The 15,843-nt window shown below is 33.3% G+C and overlaps 1 protein-coding gene across 1 annotated transcript; it reads left to right on the plus strand.

Moving 5' to 3' along the window:
• Positions 1-7,262: 7,262 nt before the first annotated feature.
• LOC139494825 (homeobox protein TGIF2-like) lies at positions 7,263-10,425 on the plus strand. The gene is made up of 2 exons (XM_071282996.1): positions 7,263-7,413; positions 9,103-10,425. The coding sequence occupies exons 1-2, from the start codon at positions 7,386-7,388 to the stop codon at positions 9,843-9,845; spliced, it is 771 nt and encodes a 256-aa protein (XP_071139097.1). The 5' UTR covers positions 7,263-7,385; the 3' UTR covers positions 9,846-10,425.
• Positions 10,426-15,843: the final 5,418 nt, after the last annotated feature.

Raw genomic sequence — 15,843 nt, forward strand, 5'->3', positions numbered from 1 at the left:
TATATCTTACAAATTTTCCTAATACATTTGTTGTGAAATACAGAGAGTATGTGTGTGTGTGTGTGTCTTTCAGTGTTAATCTCCATTATACTGCACCATACAACAAGATAACAAGCACATTACTCTGATAGATCTTTATTTTTAATTTTTCACGTATGTTGCATGTCCGCCATATTTTAGATCGACCGTTTGTTTGAGATAGAAATAAAAACTCTTTATTCAATTATGGACCCTTGTGGGTTTGACATTTCATACGATGGTAACTATGATTTTTATCTGAAACAATGAAATAATAAAATAAAACATAATATACAATGAATAGTAAGAGAATTAAAATTAGGGGAGGGGGGACAATCAATTAATATATAATAATTATATGGCCACAGACCACAATTAATTCCTCTATTAGTTCTTTATAACTTTTTGTCTCATTAAAAAAAATGGACCTAATCTTTTTGTCAAATTTTTTGTGTGTGTAATGTATATTACTAGTCCAAAAACATATTCAAAATTCAGAAAGATTGCTCTGATGTAACTTACAATTTTAGCCAATACACATCCATACCCCTATGGACAAGTCAAGAGATGTTCCGAAAACTGAAAATATTACCTTTTTGCACTTGACCTAATCACTCTTTCCATATTAAAATCAGTTAAAATACCTTCAACAAAAAGTTATTTCACCTCTCTTCTTTCATTTCCACCCCATAAAAACTAACAAATGAATGAAAAAGGCAAAGAAAAAAAATAAAGAAAAAATACACTATAATTAAGGGGAACTATATTCTTGGGCCATATCTACATGGTAAAAAGAAAATGTTTATTTCAACAATCAGAGTTATCTCTCTTTACTCACTAACTGAAATTGTATGATTTATAAATTATAGTATGGCTTTTATGCTGTATCTAATATTTATAAACATAATCAATAATCAGAGAGAGCGGAGTGAGGAAGATTTATATGAAAGTGTGAAGAGTTAAATTTTGTAATGGCAAAATATGCAATGTGATAAGAAAATAAAAAAAATGGATTTGATTTTGATTTGATTTTAATGCTTATTGCTACAAATCACGGTTAATTTTTAATTTTGGTGGCCTCACTTCTACCTTTCTAAAGTTATACCCCTCCCCTATACAGTTTGTTAAAGTTTGCATCAACAAATGTTATAAAACTGATACACAATGTTTATGTACACAAAACTTATATCAACTTAAGTGTACATTTTGGGTAAGTGTCTTGAGTTATGTCCCTTTATAACGTTATATGAAAGCGGGGCACATTCCCCATTTATGATATATATAGATAAACTAAAAGAGAATACGCCATTCACAGACTTTTTGGATCTTCATTAATTAAATTTTGACACATAATAATAAGGAGATGAGGTATGATTGCCAATGAGACAACTACATGTATATATATATCCACCGAAGTTGATATGAAGTGGATGTAAGCAATTAAATCTATATTCAACCTCACGGCCTTCAACAATGCAAAAAAACCTATACCGTATAGTCGGCTCTAAAAGGCTCCGACATGAAAAAAATCAATTGAGAAAACTAATAGCCTATTATATAATGAATTTAAAAAAAAATCTCCACTTTAATATCAAAATAGCAACAAATTTACAAGCCTTAGTCCTCTGTGATCTATCTATAGGCTTGTTTTATGACGCTCTTTTGCCAGGGTTTTATATGATCATTTGGCTTTATAAACTTCATCTAAATCTTTATCATTATACAGCTATGCATGATTGTGTAAATAACTGTGTGTATAAATAATATTGACTCTTACAACATTATTCATAATTAATAATCTACACGTATGCGGAAGTTGTTTTTTATTTATGTTTTATTTGTCTCATTTATATGTTCAGTTTATATTATATTCTTTAATTTATCCTGCAATCAAACAACAATTGTACAACAGGTACACAAATATGTTTTTGTTCATTATTTGTACTGTCCAAATGGACTACTATAACGTTATAGTAGTCTCGGATTTGTACTTGTACATGAACAAATAAAAACTTATGTTTCTCCGTTTCCATAGTAAGCAAACGGTACTATGGATATTTATTTTGGTTTGACAATTTCTTTTTTTGTCTTGTTCGTCGTCCGCGTTTAAAATAAATTAGGGATAGCTATTTTGGATTTTTTACAAATAAACCTTAAAATGCCTGACGTAAATTGCAAGATTAGACAATATATGTGCATTCATTTGTCGACATATTAAAAGCTATGCAGGCTCTAATGATATGGTACTCTCAGCTAGCTCCGTCAATAGAGATTCAGGGATATGCGAGCTCACTGCTCTTATGGAACTGTGTAGCAAAAAATGGAAGTTTTTAACTACCTTGACTGGCTATACAGCCCTTGCACGGTCGGGTAGCCCGTTTTACCGGTATTATCCAATTAAATTCCAACTGACGAACATATATATTGAGATGTTAAAACCGCCAAAACCACAAACTCGCGTGAGACTAGGTGGGTCAACAGGGTTACTATGGTCAACAGTGTTACTATGATCTCATCCTCTGCATTCGTCGCCCGTTATTCAAGTCCAATCTTACGTGTGTATCAAATAAAATGTCATAACAAGGAAGGTAAAATCATTCGGGCAGAGTATAGGAAGCTCAAAGAATACCCTTTCCAGCTACATGATTTTGAGTTATTTTTTATGTTGTGTTGTTCCGATGTTGTTCTATATAGCTTATCGGGTTATGTGAGGGTTGAGGGCTAACAATCATTTCAAACCTCGTCATACACTTATCATGCTGCATTTGTGATTGAGTCGTTTTTAGTTGTTGTCAGTCATATTTGTTATTGTTCATTGTTGTAGTATAAATCAGGCCGCTTTTTTTAGTTCGTATTTTTCACATTTTGTCATGTTGAGGTATTCCATATGCTGATATGGGTATTGCTCATTGCCGAAAGGTATCTGTAATTGTTGACATCGGTAGTTGTCTAATTGGCAAAAAATATACCGCATCTCCTTTCTTGTTACACTAAATCGACTTCCTATCATGTGTCTTCCCTTTTATTAACACTCCTTTAATTTTTGGAACACAATACCTGACGGTAAATCTTTTTCCAGTGTTGTTGATTTATTCACATTCTGGTCATTTAAAATCTAAACAATGTCAACGTCACAGATACGATATGAATCTTCGTTTTGTGTTGGCTTTATTTTTCATTTTTAGAGGCTGGAACACGGATTCGTTCGGAAACAATAAAATAAGTCTCCATAATCGTAACTCGTATTAAAAATCCAGAAGTAACAACCCTCGAGTAATAACAACCTTGCTGCCAATGCGATCACTGTACATGACATACAAGTTCAAATGACACGTGTTTAAATCAGAAATAATTTCTTCCATTCTCACAGTGCCGCAGGAATATTTATTCACTTAAAAGGGGGGATAAACGCACTGCGCTAAATGTTCAAATAAATGTCATTTTGTTTCCGGTTTTACCTGTGAAGACTAATTATGCATTATATCAATGTGAATTAAAAAGAGCAGGTGTTATCAAATATTTATCAATTAATCTCAAAGTTTACTTAACAATTAGATAGCTTATCAACACCGACTGTTTCGTTCTCTGCTTGAGTAAATAAATACCGCTGAGACAACTAACATGTGTTTGAAACTGTCCTATCTTGTCAAGAAAACATACAATGGACGTTGATCTGTGAACCTCTCAAACAAGGATTAAAACTTATATCTTCTTAGCGATTAAATATTTGAACAATAAAATATACTTAAATTATGTGACAGTTGCAACTTGACTTATTCATGTATGAAGTTGACAGGCTCATTTTTTCTTGTACAATTTTCTTTATTTCAAGGATTTAAACCATATAATTGTTTATTTCAAATACATTAATTGTGATGGGCTACCATATAATTACTGAAAATGATCATCAGACAAGTATTACTTATTTACAAAAATATAAATGATATTCAGTAAAAAAAAATATGTTGTAAAATTATGAACTACATGAAAATGCACTTTTAATGATGCATCCACTGGAGGGGAAATATCGATATCCACATATGAGAAGTGGTTTAATTGTCACAAAATAATAAAATTTCAAAAAGATCCATGGATCAATTTACAGATATCTATTATTCATTTTTTTTCTACAACATCTACAAACGGAACAAAGTAAAAACAACTTTATGCTCAATCAATACAAATCATTGTCGAATATATTCCGAACGAACTGCAAAACCTGCCAGTGCCTTAGTAACATGTGTCATTTATTGTGTTGCGACATCTGTATTTCACAAGATGTCACCAGACAAGTAACTGTTAAATTACAGACATAGGATCAGAATAGATATGGACATTATCGTGAATACAACAGTCCGGCAATCAAATTGAATGAAATACATTTTTCATTTTAAAAAATGGATGATTATCGTGAATAGGTACAACAGTCCTGCAATTAAGTTGAAAGAAATTAAGTTTGAACGTACTTCTTCATAAAAAAAAAAAAGAGTTTGTTTGAATGCTATATATTTTTTTATATTACAGATTTACTTTATACCATTTAAGCCCCTTGATAGCAGAGACTTATAACACCTTAACTTTGACCAAGATTAGAAATTGGACAAATCTAATTCTTGTTGGTGCATAAGAGTGTAGGCCGTATATAGAGGGGGCCGGCGGCCCATCTAAAATGTTAGGTACAGATGCACACATATATATATCGAAGCAACCTGGCCTTCTAAAGTTATAAGAATAAATATAATCCAGCTCCCTTCTTTTTTCCATGTTTTTGGCACATTCGTGACAAGAGTCCGTTGTAAAAATTACATATAGTTGTGCATTTTGTAACGGGATACACGCACATTCCAGTATGTTATTAATATATATATATATAATCATTAAAGTAATTAATTAATTACTTTTAAAGATAGTTATTTAAGACAAATCATTTTCCCGGCATTGTAAAATACTTCAAACATGAATTTTATATTGATATACTTTTCTAAAATACACATTGTACATACATTTCGCGTTGTATATGCACCCGACATTGCACAAACATGTGATGTCACATAAGGAATATAACTTGAACCTATTTTACAGTTTTTTCAACTACTTTTATTTAAGAAACAAACAACTGAAAGCTTCCATTTTATGATATCTTGTAAATGCACCCTTAATTTATAATTACTATATAGTTCCAAAATATTAGTTTTTAATCCATACTGAATCAAAGAAAATGGGTTTGAACGGATCCGGCCCAAAGGATCCAAGATTCGGAAATTAGGAGTAGGCTAAAATGTGCCCATCCTTAACAACACATATGTAAAGTATAATAATTGATGCACTGTTTTATTTCTTCACCGTTTTATTGAACAATTTGACAATAGTCCGAGTATATTATGCATTTTGTACGACATCAATGTTTGTGACGGACTTCTCATTTTTAAAAGTAGTTTCTGCAAGAGGTCATGCAACGACAGAAACGTTTTCGTATTTTACTTTTTTAACGGAAAATTATAAAAATACGACTTATATATAGGCTAAAGCATATAAGTCATATAAGAAAACCATTAAAATTTGATTATTTCCTCTGCTGTTTTTTGTGACATCAAAGGGGGTGGTGATGGTACCGTTCCATTAGGCATGCAGTATCAATATAGATATGGTTAGACTGAAACAATTCATGTGTCCATGCAGGGATACACGGACGAGTATTACATCAGTCGCTTGAAATATAGTTATCTAGTTGAATTTCAGGGAGCAGGGGAAATTTAGGGAATTACTCAAGCAAGACTTAGTGGAAAGGGCCCCCTTTTGCTAATTACGTATATTATGTTCTATAAACCACCAAGATTACAATTACGTTTATACTGACTGTTATAACATGTATACTCTTTCAAAACTTGATCAAATACCACCCCACTCAGTCGGTTTACGTGAGCCATACGTGAGAACAACTTAATGTTTAACTTCAAACCCAGACCGTACAGCAACCCGCTCTAAGATCTAAAAGGGGGGAGTGGGGTCGGAGGGGTCCTGATCCCGAAATCCCGGGCTTAAAAACAAGGAGGTCCCGAATTAAAAGAAATTAAAATCCCGACTGCATCCCGAAAAAAGAATTCCCGGATCCCGAAATCCCGAGCTTAAAAACGACCGATCCCGGATTCCCAATAAAGGTCCCCCCCCCCCCCTTTTTCCCTTTTTACAGCTGCAATTTACAAAATTCAATATAATCGTTTTGAATATAGTTTGAGACTACTGTACCAATGTGTTCTAGAAGTCTCATATATAATATTCCACGAAATGAAAGAATTTGCAAAAAATGCTCCTCTGGCTGTTTTGAAGATGAAATCCATTTTTTAACAAACTGTGAAAATTTTAAATCGGATAGAGATGCTCTCTTTGACTTTGTTTGCCAAAGAATTCCGAATTTTTCTATACTTGATAATCAGCATAAATTTATTTATTTATTAAACTGTGAAGACAATCAGGTCCTTAATGCTGTTGGTAAATTTATTAAAGTGAATATGAGTTAGTAATTGTATTGTAACTGTATGTAAAAAAATAAAAAATTGTTTGTATCTACTGTATCTATGCAAATCAATATTCTTTTGCCTTATTCAATGTATGCTCTGTATGCCCCTTGTGGGCCCTTAATTGGAAATAAAATATGTTCTGTTCTGTTCTGTTCTATAGTGAGAGCATGTGATGATCTGTGATCAATTCATATATAATATAATTGAAATAATTAAATTCATAAGTTATGACTGATTTATGTCAACATTATTGTAACAATTATAAAAATCATTGTAATAAATTACTGTGCTCTTCATGGGCCCTTTCATTGGAATAAAAAATATCTTATCTTATATGACGCGGAAAAGAAAGAACCCTAAAATGAAGAAAAAGGGGGAGGCAATGATCTTTTCAACAATCCTGTAACCTGAGCAGTCCATATCGTTATTCTTAATCCGAGACATAATATATTAGGTCAAATTATTTAGGAAATGATATCTCATTTTTATATACCCATAGTGTAAAAAAGTGTTAACGATAATAATACCCTTATAAAAAACAAGAAAAAAGGGGGAGTGCAATCCATTTCATGACATGATATTTTCTTCTTTCAGATACGCATGTGTCAAAAACGACGTTTATTCCCGCACAAATTGACATTTGGAGCCTGTACTGTCAGAGTAGATCATCCAATGGCAATGAGCAACGCAGGTGCTTGACCAATCGCAACGTTGTTAACTAATATTGTAATGAGACACGTGGTCCCGCGTTTGTCAAATATACTACCACGAGGTGGATAGGGAAGCGTTGTTGATAGTGTGTTTTCTAAAATTTCAGCAGAGAAATTGTTTTATTTTGGAACTCTGAAAATGAATGACAGCCTGAAAATTAAAAGAGGTAAGTAATTTTAGAATAAGTGTGTGTAAGTGTATTGCATTTATTAAAATTTAGCCTTTAATGCTTTATTGTTGTTGACATTGGGACTTGTCATTTACGAGCACGTGGTCGAACAAAAACAACAAAGGAAAACAACATATTCTGAGTTAGACATTGCTAACAAGCAATTGTCTTAAACATATTTTTCACTTGCAGGACGTAGGATTATAATCGTCTGGTGTTATTTTGACAGAACTTACTTTTCTTGAACCGTCGATGAAAACAAAACATTTCCCGCGTTGTCAAAAACAACTGACTCGGAGAAATGTTAAACTTTTAAAATGCAACACATTCTTTGCTAAGAGTGGCTTGTCATCTGTTACATGGGTCTGTAAATTAAAATGTCACTCGTGTAAAATCAGATGAAAGGAGGGCTGGCAAGCCAATGGTTTGAGGATTTCGGTTTACGAGTCTTGTGTATTTATAGTACAGTATATAAATTCCAATATGGGGGTACTGATCCTTCCCTAATGAAATTTAAATCAGCATGTATGATAATGCATACCATTTAATTCGATTTCATCATCCTTTGTTTTTCAAATGATAACTACAATAAGTTTTTTTTTTGGGGGGGGGGGGGGGGGGGAGAGGTACCTGTGCCCTAATTCATGCATGCCCGGGTATCTATAAGCCCTTTTTATACATGTACCTGTTGCATTGTTGTCTCGTTGCAAGTGCTTTGTTCATTATTTGAGTCTTGATATATTTGTTTTGCTGCAACTGAATAATTATTTCATTTAATCAGTATATTGTATACAATGTAGTAGAATACTGAAATTCAATGTATTGTTCTATTGATACATGTAAACAATTTTTATAAGTCAATTTATGCATATGCAGTTTATAATAAATGAACATACATGTATGAATCCCATGTTTTACAATTCATGCATGTCAGATTATTTTTACTCATTCCATGCTGACTAGTTTATCAAAACAAAATGTTGTTTTTTATTACTAATCCTGTAAAGACAATTATGATTACACGTATAACTCAATCAGTGACATTTATTATGAACAATTAATGCTCAGTAATTAAAAATTCTTTCCATATTTTTGTCATGTATTTCGAAAAATTAATACCATATAAATATCTGAATAGGTTTATTAACCGAACCGTAATATTTGATATTACTTTAATAACTAATATTAATATTTTTTACTAAAAGTTAAGTAGGAAGTATCAATCCAGGGCAATGCCCAAATTTGTAATCAGGCGAATGGACGATACCGTACATGTACCTGTGCAGTTTGTTAGTTTCATTCCCTTGCCATAGTGATTTGCATAAAATGTCTATCATTTAAAGTTATTAAAAACAACTTCAGCTATGTTTGGACTTTTATCTTTATTGCCAATTTTTGGAAAAATTTGAAGAGCGGTAGTCTTAATTAAGTGCTGATAATACTGAAAAATGGGTGACATAATAACAAAATTTTGAAACAGGACATTGAGGTGTCCGAATGTTTTCCCTTCAACGCTCCTGAAATATATGTCGTTCACAATTTTCATATAGAATGTGTTAAAAAATTGTATATATTATATTATTTTAGCATTTCCCTGTGCACAGACAGTTGATGGATTTTTTTATTATCATAGACATACTTTTATTTATAAGCCGTTTTTGTTTATTTTATTATTTTTAATTGCAGCCAAAGATCTTAAATTTTTAAGACCATGGGAAAATGATTATGATTCTGAGGAAAGAAGAAAATATTCCATTGGATTGCAAAATGACAACAGAAAAAGAAGAGGGAACTTGCCAAAAGAGGCAGTTCGTGTTTTAAAAGGATGGTTGTATGAACATAGATACAATGCCTACCCCTCAGATCAAGAGAAAGTTTTTCTATCGAATGCTACAAATTTGACAGTTCTTCAAGTGTGCAACTGGTTTATAAATGCCCGACGTAGAATTCTACCAGAAATGATCAAGAAAGATGGTCAGGATCCTCTGCAGTATACTATAACAAGAAAACACAAACAGTCCCTTTTAGACTGTGTAACATTCTCATCCGACCAAGAAGGTTCACCAGATCAGCATCCTCACGACTGTTTAAGTTCTCCGTCAAGATCTTCAGAAACAGATGGATATGTTTCAGACTTTGAAGCATCCTCAAGTGACTTTTTCTCTGAATCAGAATCTATGTCTGATCAGGGTGATCATGTACCAGCAGCTAAATTGCCCAGAATGAGTTATTCGCCTGTTAAAAACAATAAATTGGAAGATAATTTTTGGCAATCTGGTCCAGTGGACTTGACAATAAATAAACCAAAAGTAAACAAACCCAGTTCAGATTTCAATTCATTTTTCTTGTTAGTTGATGTTGCAATTAGTCAGATGGAAAAGAAAGACGAATCATCAGGATCAGAATCTGTGTCTAATTCATCAGTGTGACATTTTTGAAAAAAGGGGGGAGGGGTATAAAACAATGTGCTGTAGAAATAAATCAATACTGATACAATTTGTTAAAATATGTCAATCAGTTTTAACTTTTTTGTATTTACTAAAATAATGTAGTTTTTTTGTTGTTTTTTCTAGAAAGCGCTTCCTGTGTTTTGTTTCTAAGTGGGATATTTTTTATCATTGTGCCTCACTTTACCTGTTATATTAATTGATTACAAGGCCATCTGTAGACATTTAAACTTTATACAGGTAATATTTACCTTTGCTGGATAAACATGTTTCCCGCTCTTTTGTATTTTAAGTGACATTTTAATTGTTAATATGATTCGCTTGTTACGATTGGATGCATTTAAAGTTCATGACCTGCAATACTTTTAAAGACGCAGGTAGTGAATCATTGTTTCATTGATTTAACTATGCAATGTGTTACATAAGGATTTTACAAATTCTATTAAAAATAGGTGATATTGAATCTGTTGGACATGTATGTTAAGTCTTTTTTTGTAATTTTACTATGTTGATTTGTATATTCAGTGAAAAAAATAAATATATATATATATACAACTTTAAATTGTAAACAATTTTTATAGGCCATTTATAAATACATTTTTGTACATATATACATGTACATGTTATGTATGATCAATCTAAAACTTTTCAAGAACATCTACAATATTGCTCTCACCTTGTGGCTTGCTTATTGGATATATTGATGGGCTTTTATGGAACCCCCCTCATAAGTGACAGCATAAAGGTATGTTTTTGTCCATCTGCAGGTCCTGAAATGCTTGCTGTTCACTTACTTTAGTATGCCACCATCAAGTTTTATGAAACTTGAAAGCAGCCTGGCACCACACACCAATCGAACTTGTTTGGTGTTTTTACTGTGCTGAGTCTAGTCCCTTTACATGTAGAAATGAAAACAATTGCTGAATTGGTCATTTCACCATTAAATTTCATGTACTTCATCTTGCATATTTATAAACCGGTTTATCTGTTGATTCTTTAAAAGTGATGTTTAAAAACAAATATTTCATGCATATTCAGGATTTCCTATAAAACTCGAACACAGTATTTATTGCCACAAAATACAGATCAAAATTGAATTTTGGTGGTGTCACTTTAACTGTTCTAGAGTTATGCCCCTTTACAAATGAAAAAAAGCTGAATTTCTCATTTCTGTTTCTAACTTAAGTTAGCTGCAATTAAATTTAACGAAACTTTTACACAATGCTAATTACCACAACTCGGATCAAGTACAAATTTTGGTAGCATATCTTTTTTCTGTTCTTCTGTTATGTCCCTTTATATGATATGCAAGTGGGGGCATCATATGTGGCCCATGGACACATTCTCCATTTATTAAAGGAATGATAAGTTTTGTCAATATTTTCTAATTTACTAACAGTAACTTCTTAAAAATTACAATAAAAACTTCAGATCACGAAAATTACCTTTGAGACATGGACAACTCCTTATTGGTTTATTGGGGTTGAAGATTTTTGGGCTTTTGCCCATTTATTAGGCAACTTTTAAAGAAATTATCAGCAAGCACAGATCTATGAATAAGTCTTATGTGACAAAGAAATGTTCGTCAACTTCTTAAAGGAGATGTTGCCCTAATCTGTTTAGGCCCTTCATTGATAACTATTACCATTTTGTGTGATTTAGTCTTTGTCTTTAAAACTCCAGACAGGAACAAAATGATAAGCAAGAAGAGATTTAAATAGGTCATCATTTGTGAAATTGTTATTTGCCTTCTTATAGTAATAGTATAAGCAATGTAGAGTAGAGTCAGCTTTCCTTCCTAAAGCTGGTGTGTTATCTCGAGACATTGTGCCTTCCTCCACATAAAAAACTGACCACGAAATGGCAAACAATAGTGCTGTACACTAGCATTGAAATCTAAACAATCCTTTCACCATATAATTAATACACTTGTTACAATCAATATATAATTGACAAACAATAATTCCTTACAGTGAAAACTTTAAGTTCGGTGCTTTATTGCTAAAGAATATGGAACAAATCCTTGGTAATATGTGGTATGGATTTGTTGAAGGCAGTACAGTGACTAGTTATTAACTTCTATGACATTTGGCTTTCATTTTAAGTTTGCAAATTGTTTCCCTTATTAAACTAAGAAAAAATAGCTTGTGAAGAGTCATAAAGCAGGATGAAGCGTAAAAAGAATCTTAGGCAATATAGGAAAGGTGTACTGACGTAAAAAGAATCTTACTTTAACGGCACACCCAATCTAATATAAATAAAAAAGAAGATGTAGTATGATTGCCAATGAGACAACTATAGGTCACCGTACGGCCTTTAACAATAAGCAAAGCCCATACCGCATGGTCAAGTATAAAAGCCCGGAAATGACAAATGTAAAACAATTCAAACGGGAAAACTAACCGGCCTAATTTATGTGCAAACAAATGAACGAAAAACAAATAGGTTACACATCACCAAACCAAAACCACTGAATTACAGGCTCCTGACTTGGGACAGGCACATACAGAGTGTGTCGGGGTTAAACATGTTAGCGGGATCCCAACCCTCCCCTAACTTTGTTTTATAACTGTATTCAATATATTCCAATCTAATTAAAAACCGATCTTTCATCGCTCCTGTTTCTGATATGTCGCGTGGGAGCCAGAAACAGGAGCGATGAGAGATCGGGTTTTAATTAGATTGAATATATTCAAGGCGCTTATTTATGAAATGTAGCAAAAATCTAACAAGTGGTGGATTCTGTGAAGGAACATTCATACTAGTCCGAGATTACTCTGACGTCCAGCGGCTGTTTTGCCAGACAAGCTGGGGCGGCTGTTTTGCCAGACAAGCTAGCTTGTCTGGCAAAACAGCCGTTGGACGTCAAATTGCATACATGGAAAATGCCCGAAAAAATATCATCTGCATAAAATGGGTAAAAAAAAAATTTTTGCGTCGCTCCGTTCGGCAGGCTGCCTCCCCTTACAGGCCAGGCAATTTACGGCCCTGAAAACCACCAAGAGAAAATCTGATCAGGGAAAATTGTTGAGATATCGTGACTGTACATATCAGTCAAATTGTTGGTAGACTTATAGGAGTTGTAGCCTTTTGATTTTGAAAGCTATGATAAGCAAGACATAACCTACACATAGTTAAAAATGACTCAAACAATCGGACGACTCCTTATTGGAGTAACTGCTCTTAAATGATAATATTTTATCTTAAAAACTTGAAAACTATAAAAGATGGACAGAAAATTTACAAGCAAAAGTTATCAACACTGAAGTCAAGATCTGTAATTCAACATGGCCGAAATACGGCGTCAGGTGACTCGAGCTCCCTTATTGAAGTTATTGCCCTTTATGACGACTTTCACCATTATTTTGCATTTCCCCCTTTTATTTTGAAAACTAGACAGGAGCCTGTAATTCAGTGGTTGTCGTTTGTTTATGTGTTGCATGTTTGTTTTTCGTTTATTTTTAGCTCACCTGGCCTGAAGGACCAAGTTCGCTTTTCTCATCACTTGGCGTCCGTCGTTGGCGTTAACTTTTTACATTTTGAACCTCTCCTAGAGAACCACTGAATGAAATGAAACCAAACATGGCATGAATGTTCCTAATGAGGTGCTGACCAAGTGTTGTTACTTTGTAGCCGATCCACCATCCAAGATGGCTGCCAGCGGGGGACTAAGTTTAACATAGGACCCTATTGGAAATACATACAAATGACTTCTTTTAGAGAACCACTGAATGGAATGAAACCAAACAGCATGAATGCACCTAATGAGATGCTGACCAAGTGCTGTTACTTTGTCGCCAATCCAACGTCCAAGATGGCCGCCAGTGGGGGACTTAGTTAAACATAGGACCTTATGGGAAATACATACAAATTTCTTCTTTTAGAGACCTACTGTATGGAATGAAACCAAACATAGCATAAATGTTCCTTCCTTAATGAGGAGCTGGCAAAGTGTTGTTACTTTGTAGCCAAATTTTATCTTTTTTTAAATGATTTCAAAAACCCAAGTAGTCGGGTGAGCAATAGAGGCTCTTAAGAGCCTCTAGCTGTAAATAAATAAGGCTGTAAGTTTTCTCGTTTTAATTGTTTTACATTGTCATTTCAAGGCCTTTTATAGCTTACTATGCGGTATGGGCTTTGCTCATTGTTGAAGGCCGTACGCTGACCTATAGTTGTTAATTGCTGTGTCATTTTGGTCTCTTGTGGAGAGTTGTCTCATTGGTAATCAAACCACATCTTCTTTTTTTCATATATAATAGATAAAAACAAACTTTTTATTGCAAAAATGATCAGCAATACCATATTTTCAATTAAGCCATCATGCACAGGCACTCGTCTCTTTATTTGTTTACCTATTGACTTTTAATAGTTAATTGGTAAACAAAAATCTGACGGACATGTGCCTCTATCATCCTGATTGGAAATTGTAGTCGACTCGTTCTTGGAGGTAATTCCCTTCAATAAGTTTTTATGATTTATTTTTTTCGGAGAGTTTCTACCTACTATTTTGAGAAGTGTAAATAGATAAAAATGTAGATGTAAACTTCAAAGCAAAAAACGATCAGCAGGACAAGATCTACAAATATGTCTGTAATTGTAAGTTTTAAAACTCTTTAGATCTCTTTATAGAGTTATTGCCCTTTAAAATGGATTTTTACCAATAAATAGCAGAGGCTCTTTAGAGCATTTAGTTATCAATCAGCATGCACAGAATCATGGAGATCATGAAAAGTAAGATGATAGAGATGGAATTGAGCGATTTTTTTTAAATTTTACATGCGTTTCTTATTTGTTAATTTAACTTTGCCATATTAGTTGTAAAGTAGTTCTGTGAATTCATTTTTTTTCTTCCAGTGTCACTTCCAGTTTTTTATCTGGATTTTGTTTAAATTGAGATGCTGTCTTAACATGCACTTGCTCTATGCTGTTATAGGTAAAAGTACTAAAGAGAGGTTTCGTGTTTACAGAAAAGCTATTGGCGAATAAGGGAAGGACAAGAAACTCGAAGAAAATTATTCAATAACAATATTTTTATAAATTAAGAGAAAGCCCATGATCATGTGATATTTATAGAAAAATTTCACTTCATGTCGGTTCCGTGTCGTCACTTTTAAACTATTTAACCATTATTTTTTTTTAATTAGAGTTGTTACTGGTGGCAAAAAGGAGCTATGGTTTAAAATTGATGATTTCGAAAGTTGCCGTTCAGTAGATATGGTTCTTGATAAATAAGAAAGCAGCGAGAACATGCACGAAAACGACTTCAAAATAAAGAAAAGCCAGCCTGTTGTCTATTTGTAACTTATTGATTACCCGCTGACATGTACTTTTGGGGCAAAATCTATAGACGATAGAGAAAATAATGTTCAAATCAACAATATTAGATCGAAAACTGAAGAGATTTTAGTAATGGATAATTTTGGTTTTGTAGAATCAATGATCAGTGGCGAATTAAGGGGAGTCAGGGTGCCCTGGCCCCCTTTTGTTGTAAAAATTGTGGTTGATTATTTAGGGAATCACTGATGCATGACAAGGGCGGTCCCCTCTTAGGCAATTAATGCCCCCCTTTTTTACACAAATTTCTGGATCCGCCACAGATGATAGACAGAAACTAAATCTCGTGAAATGTATATAAAAATAAGATATGATATAATTGCAAAAAAACATCAAACCACCAAAGTGCAATCCATACTGTATAGTCGGTTATAAAAGACCACACATGAAAAATGTGAAATAATTCACTTCTAGGAGAACAGTTATCGGCCTAACTCATAACAAAACTATCATTAACGAAATAAGCAAAAATGATAGACATAAAACAACGAACCCCATTAAACTACAGACTCCCGACATGTGACATATAAAAAAGAAGATGAGGTATGATTGCCAACGAGACAACTCCACAACAGACCAAATGACACAGAAATTAACAATTATATGTCACCGTGTGGCCTTCTTTATACAATGAGCAAAGCCCGTT

Source organism: Mytilus edulis, chromosome 1, assembly GCF_963676685.1.
Source record: "Mytilus edulis chromosome 1, xbMytEdul2.2, whole genome shotgun sequence".
Classification (NCBI taxonomy): Eukaryota; Metazoa; Mollusca; class Bivalvia; order Mytilida; family Mytilidae; genus Mytilus; species Mytilus edulis.

What these genes read in the sequence shown, in the direction of transcription:
- LOC139494825 (XM_071282996.1), top strand. Translation starts at nt 7,386, where the DNA reads ATGAATGACAGCCTGAAAATTAAAAGAG. An exon ending in CAGCCTGAAAATTAAAAGAG is followed by an intron (nt 7,414 to 9,102) that starts GTAAGTAATTTT and finishes TTTTAATTGCAG; the next exon opens with CCAAAGATCTTAAATTTTTA.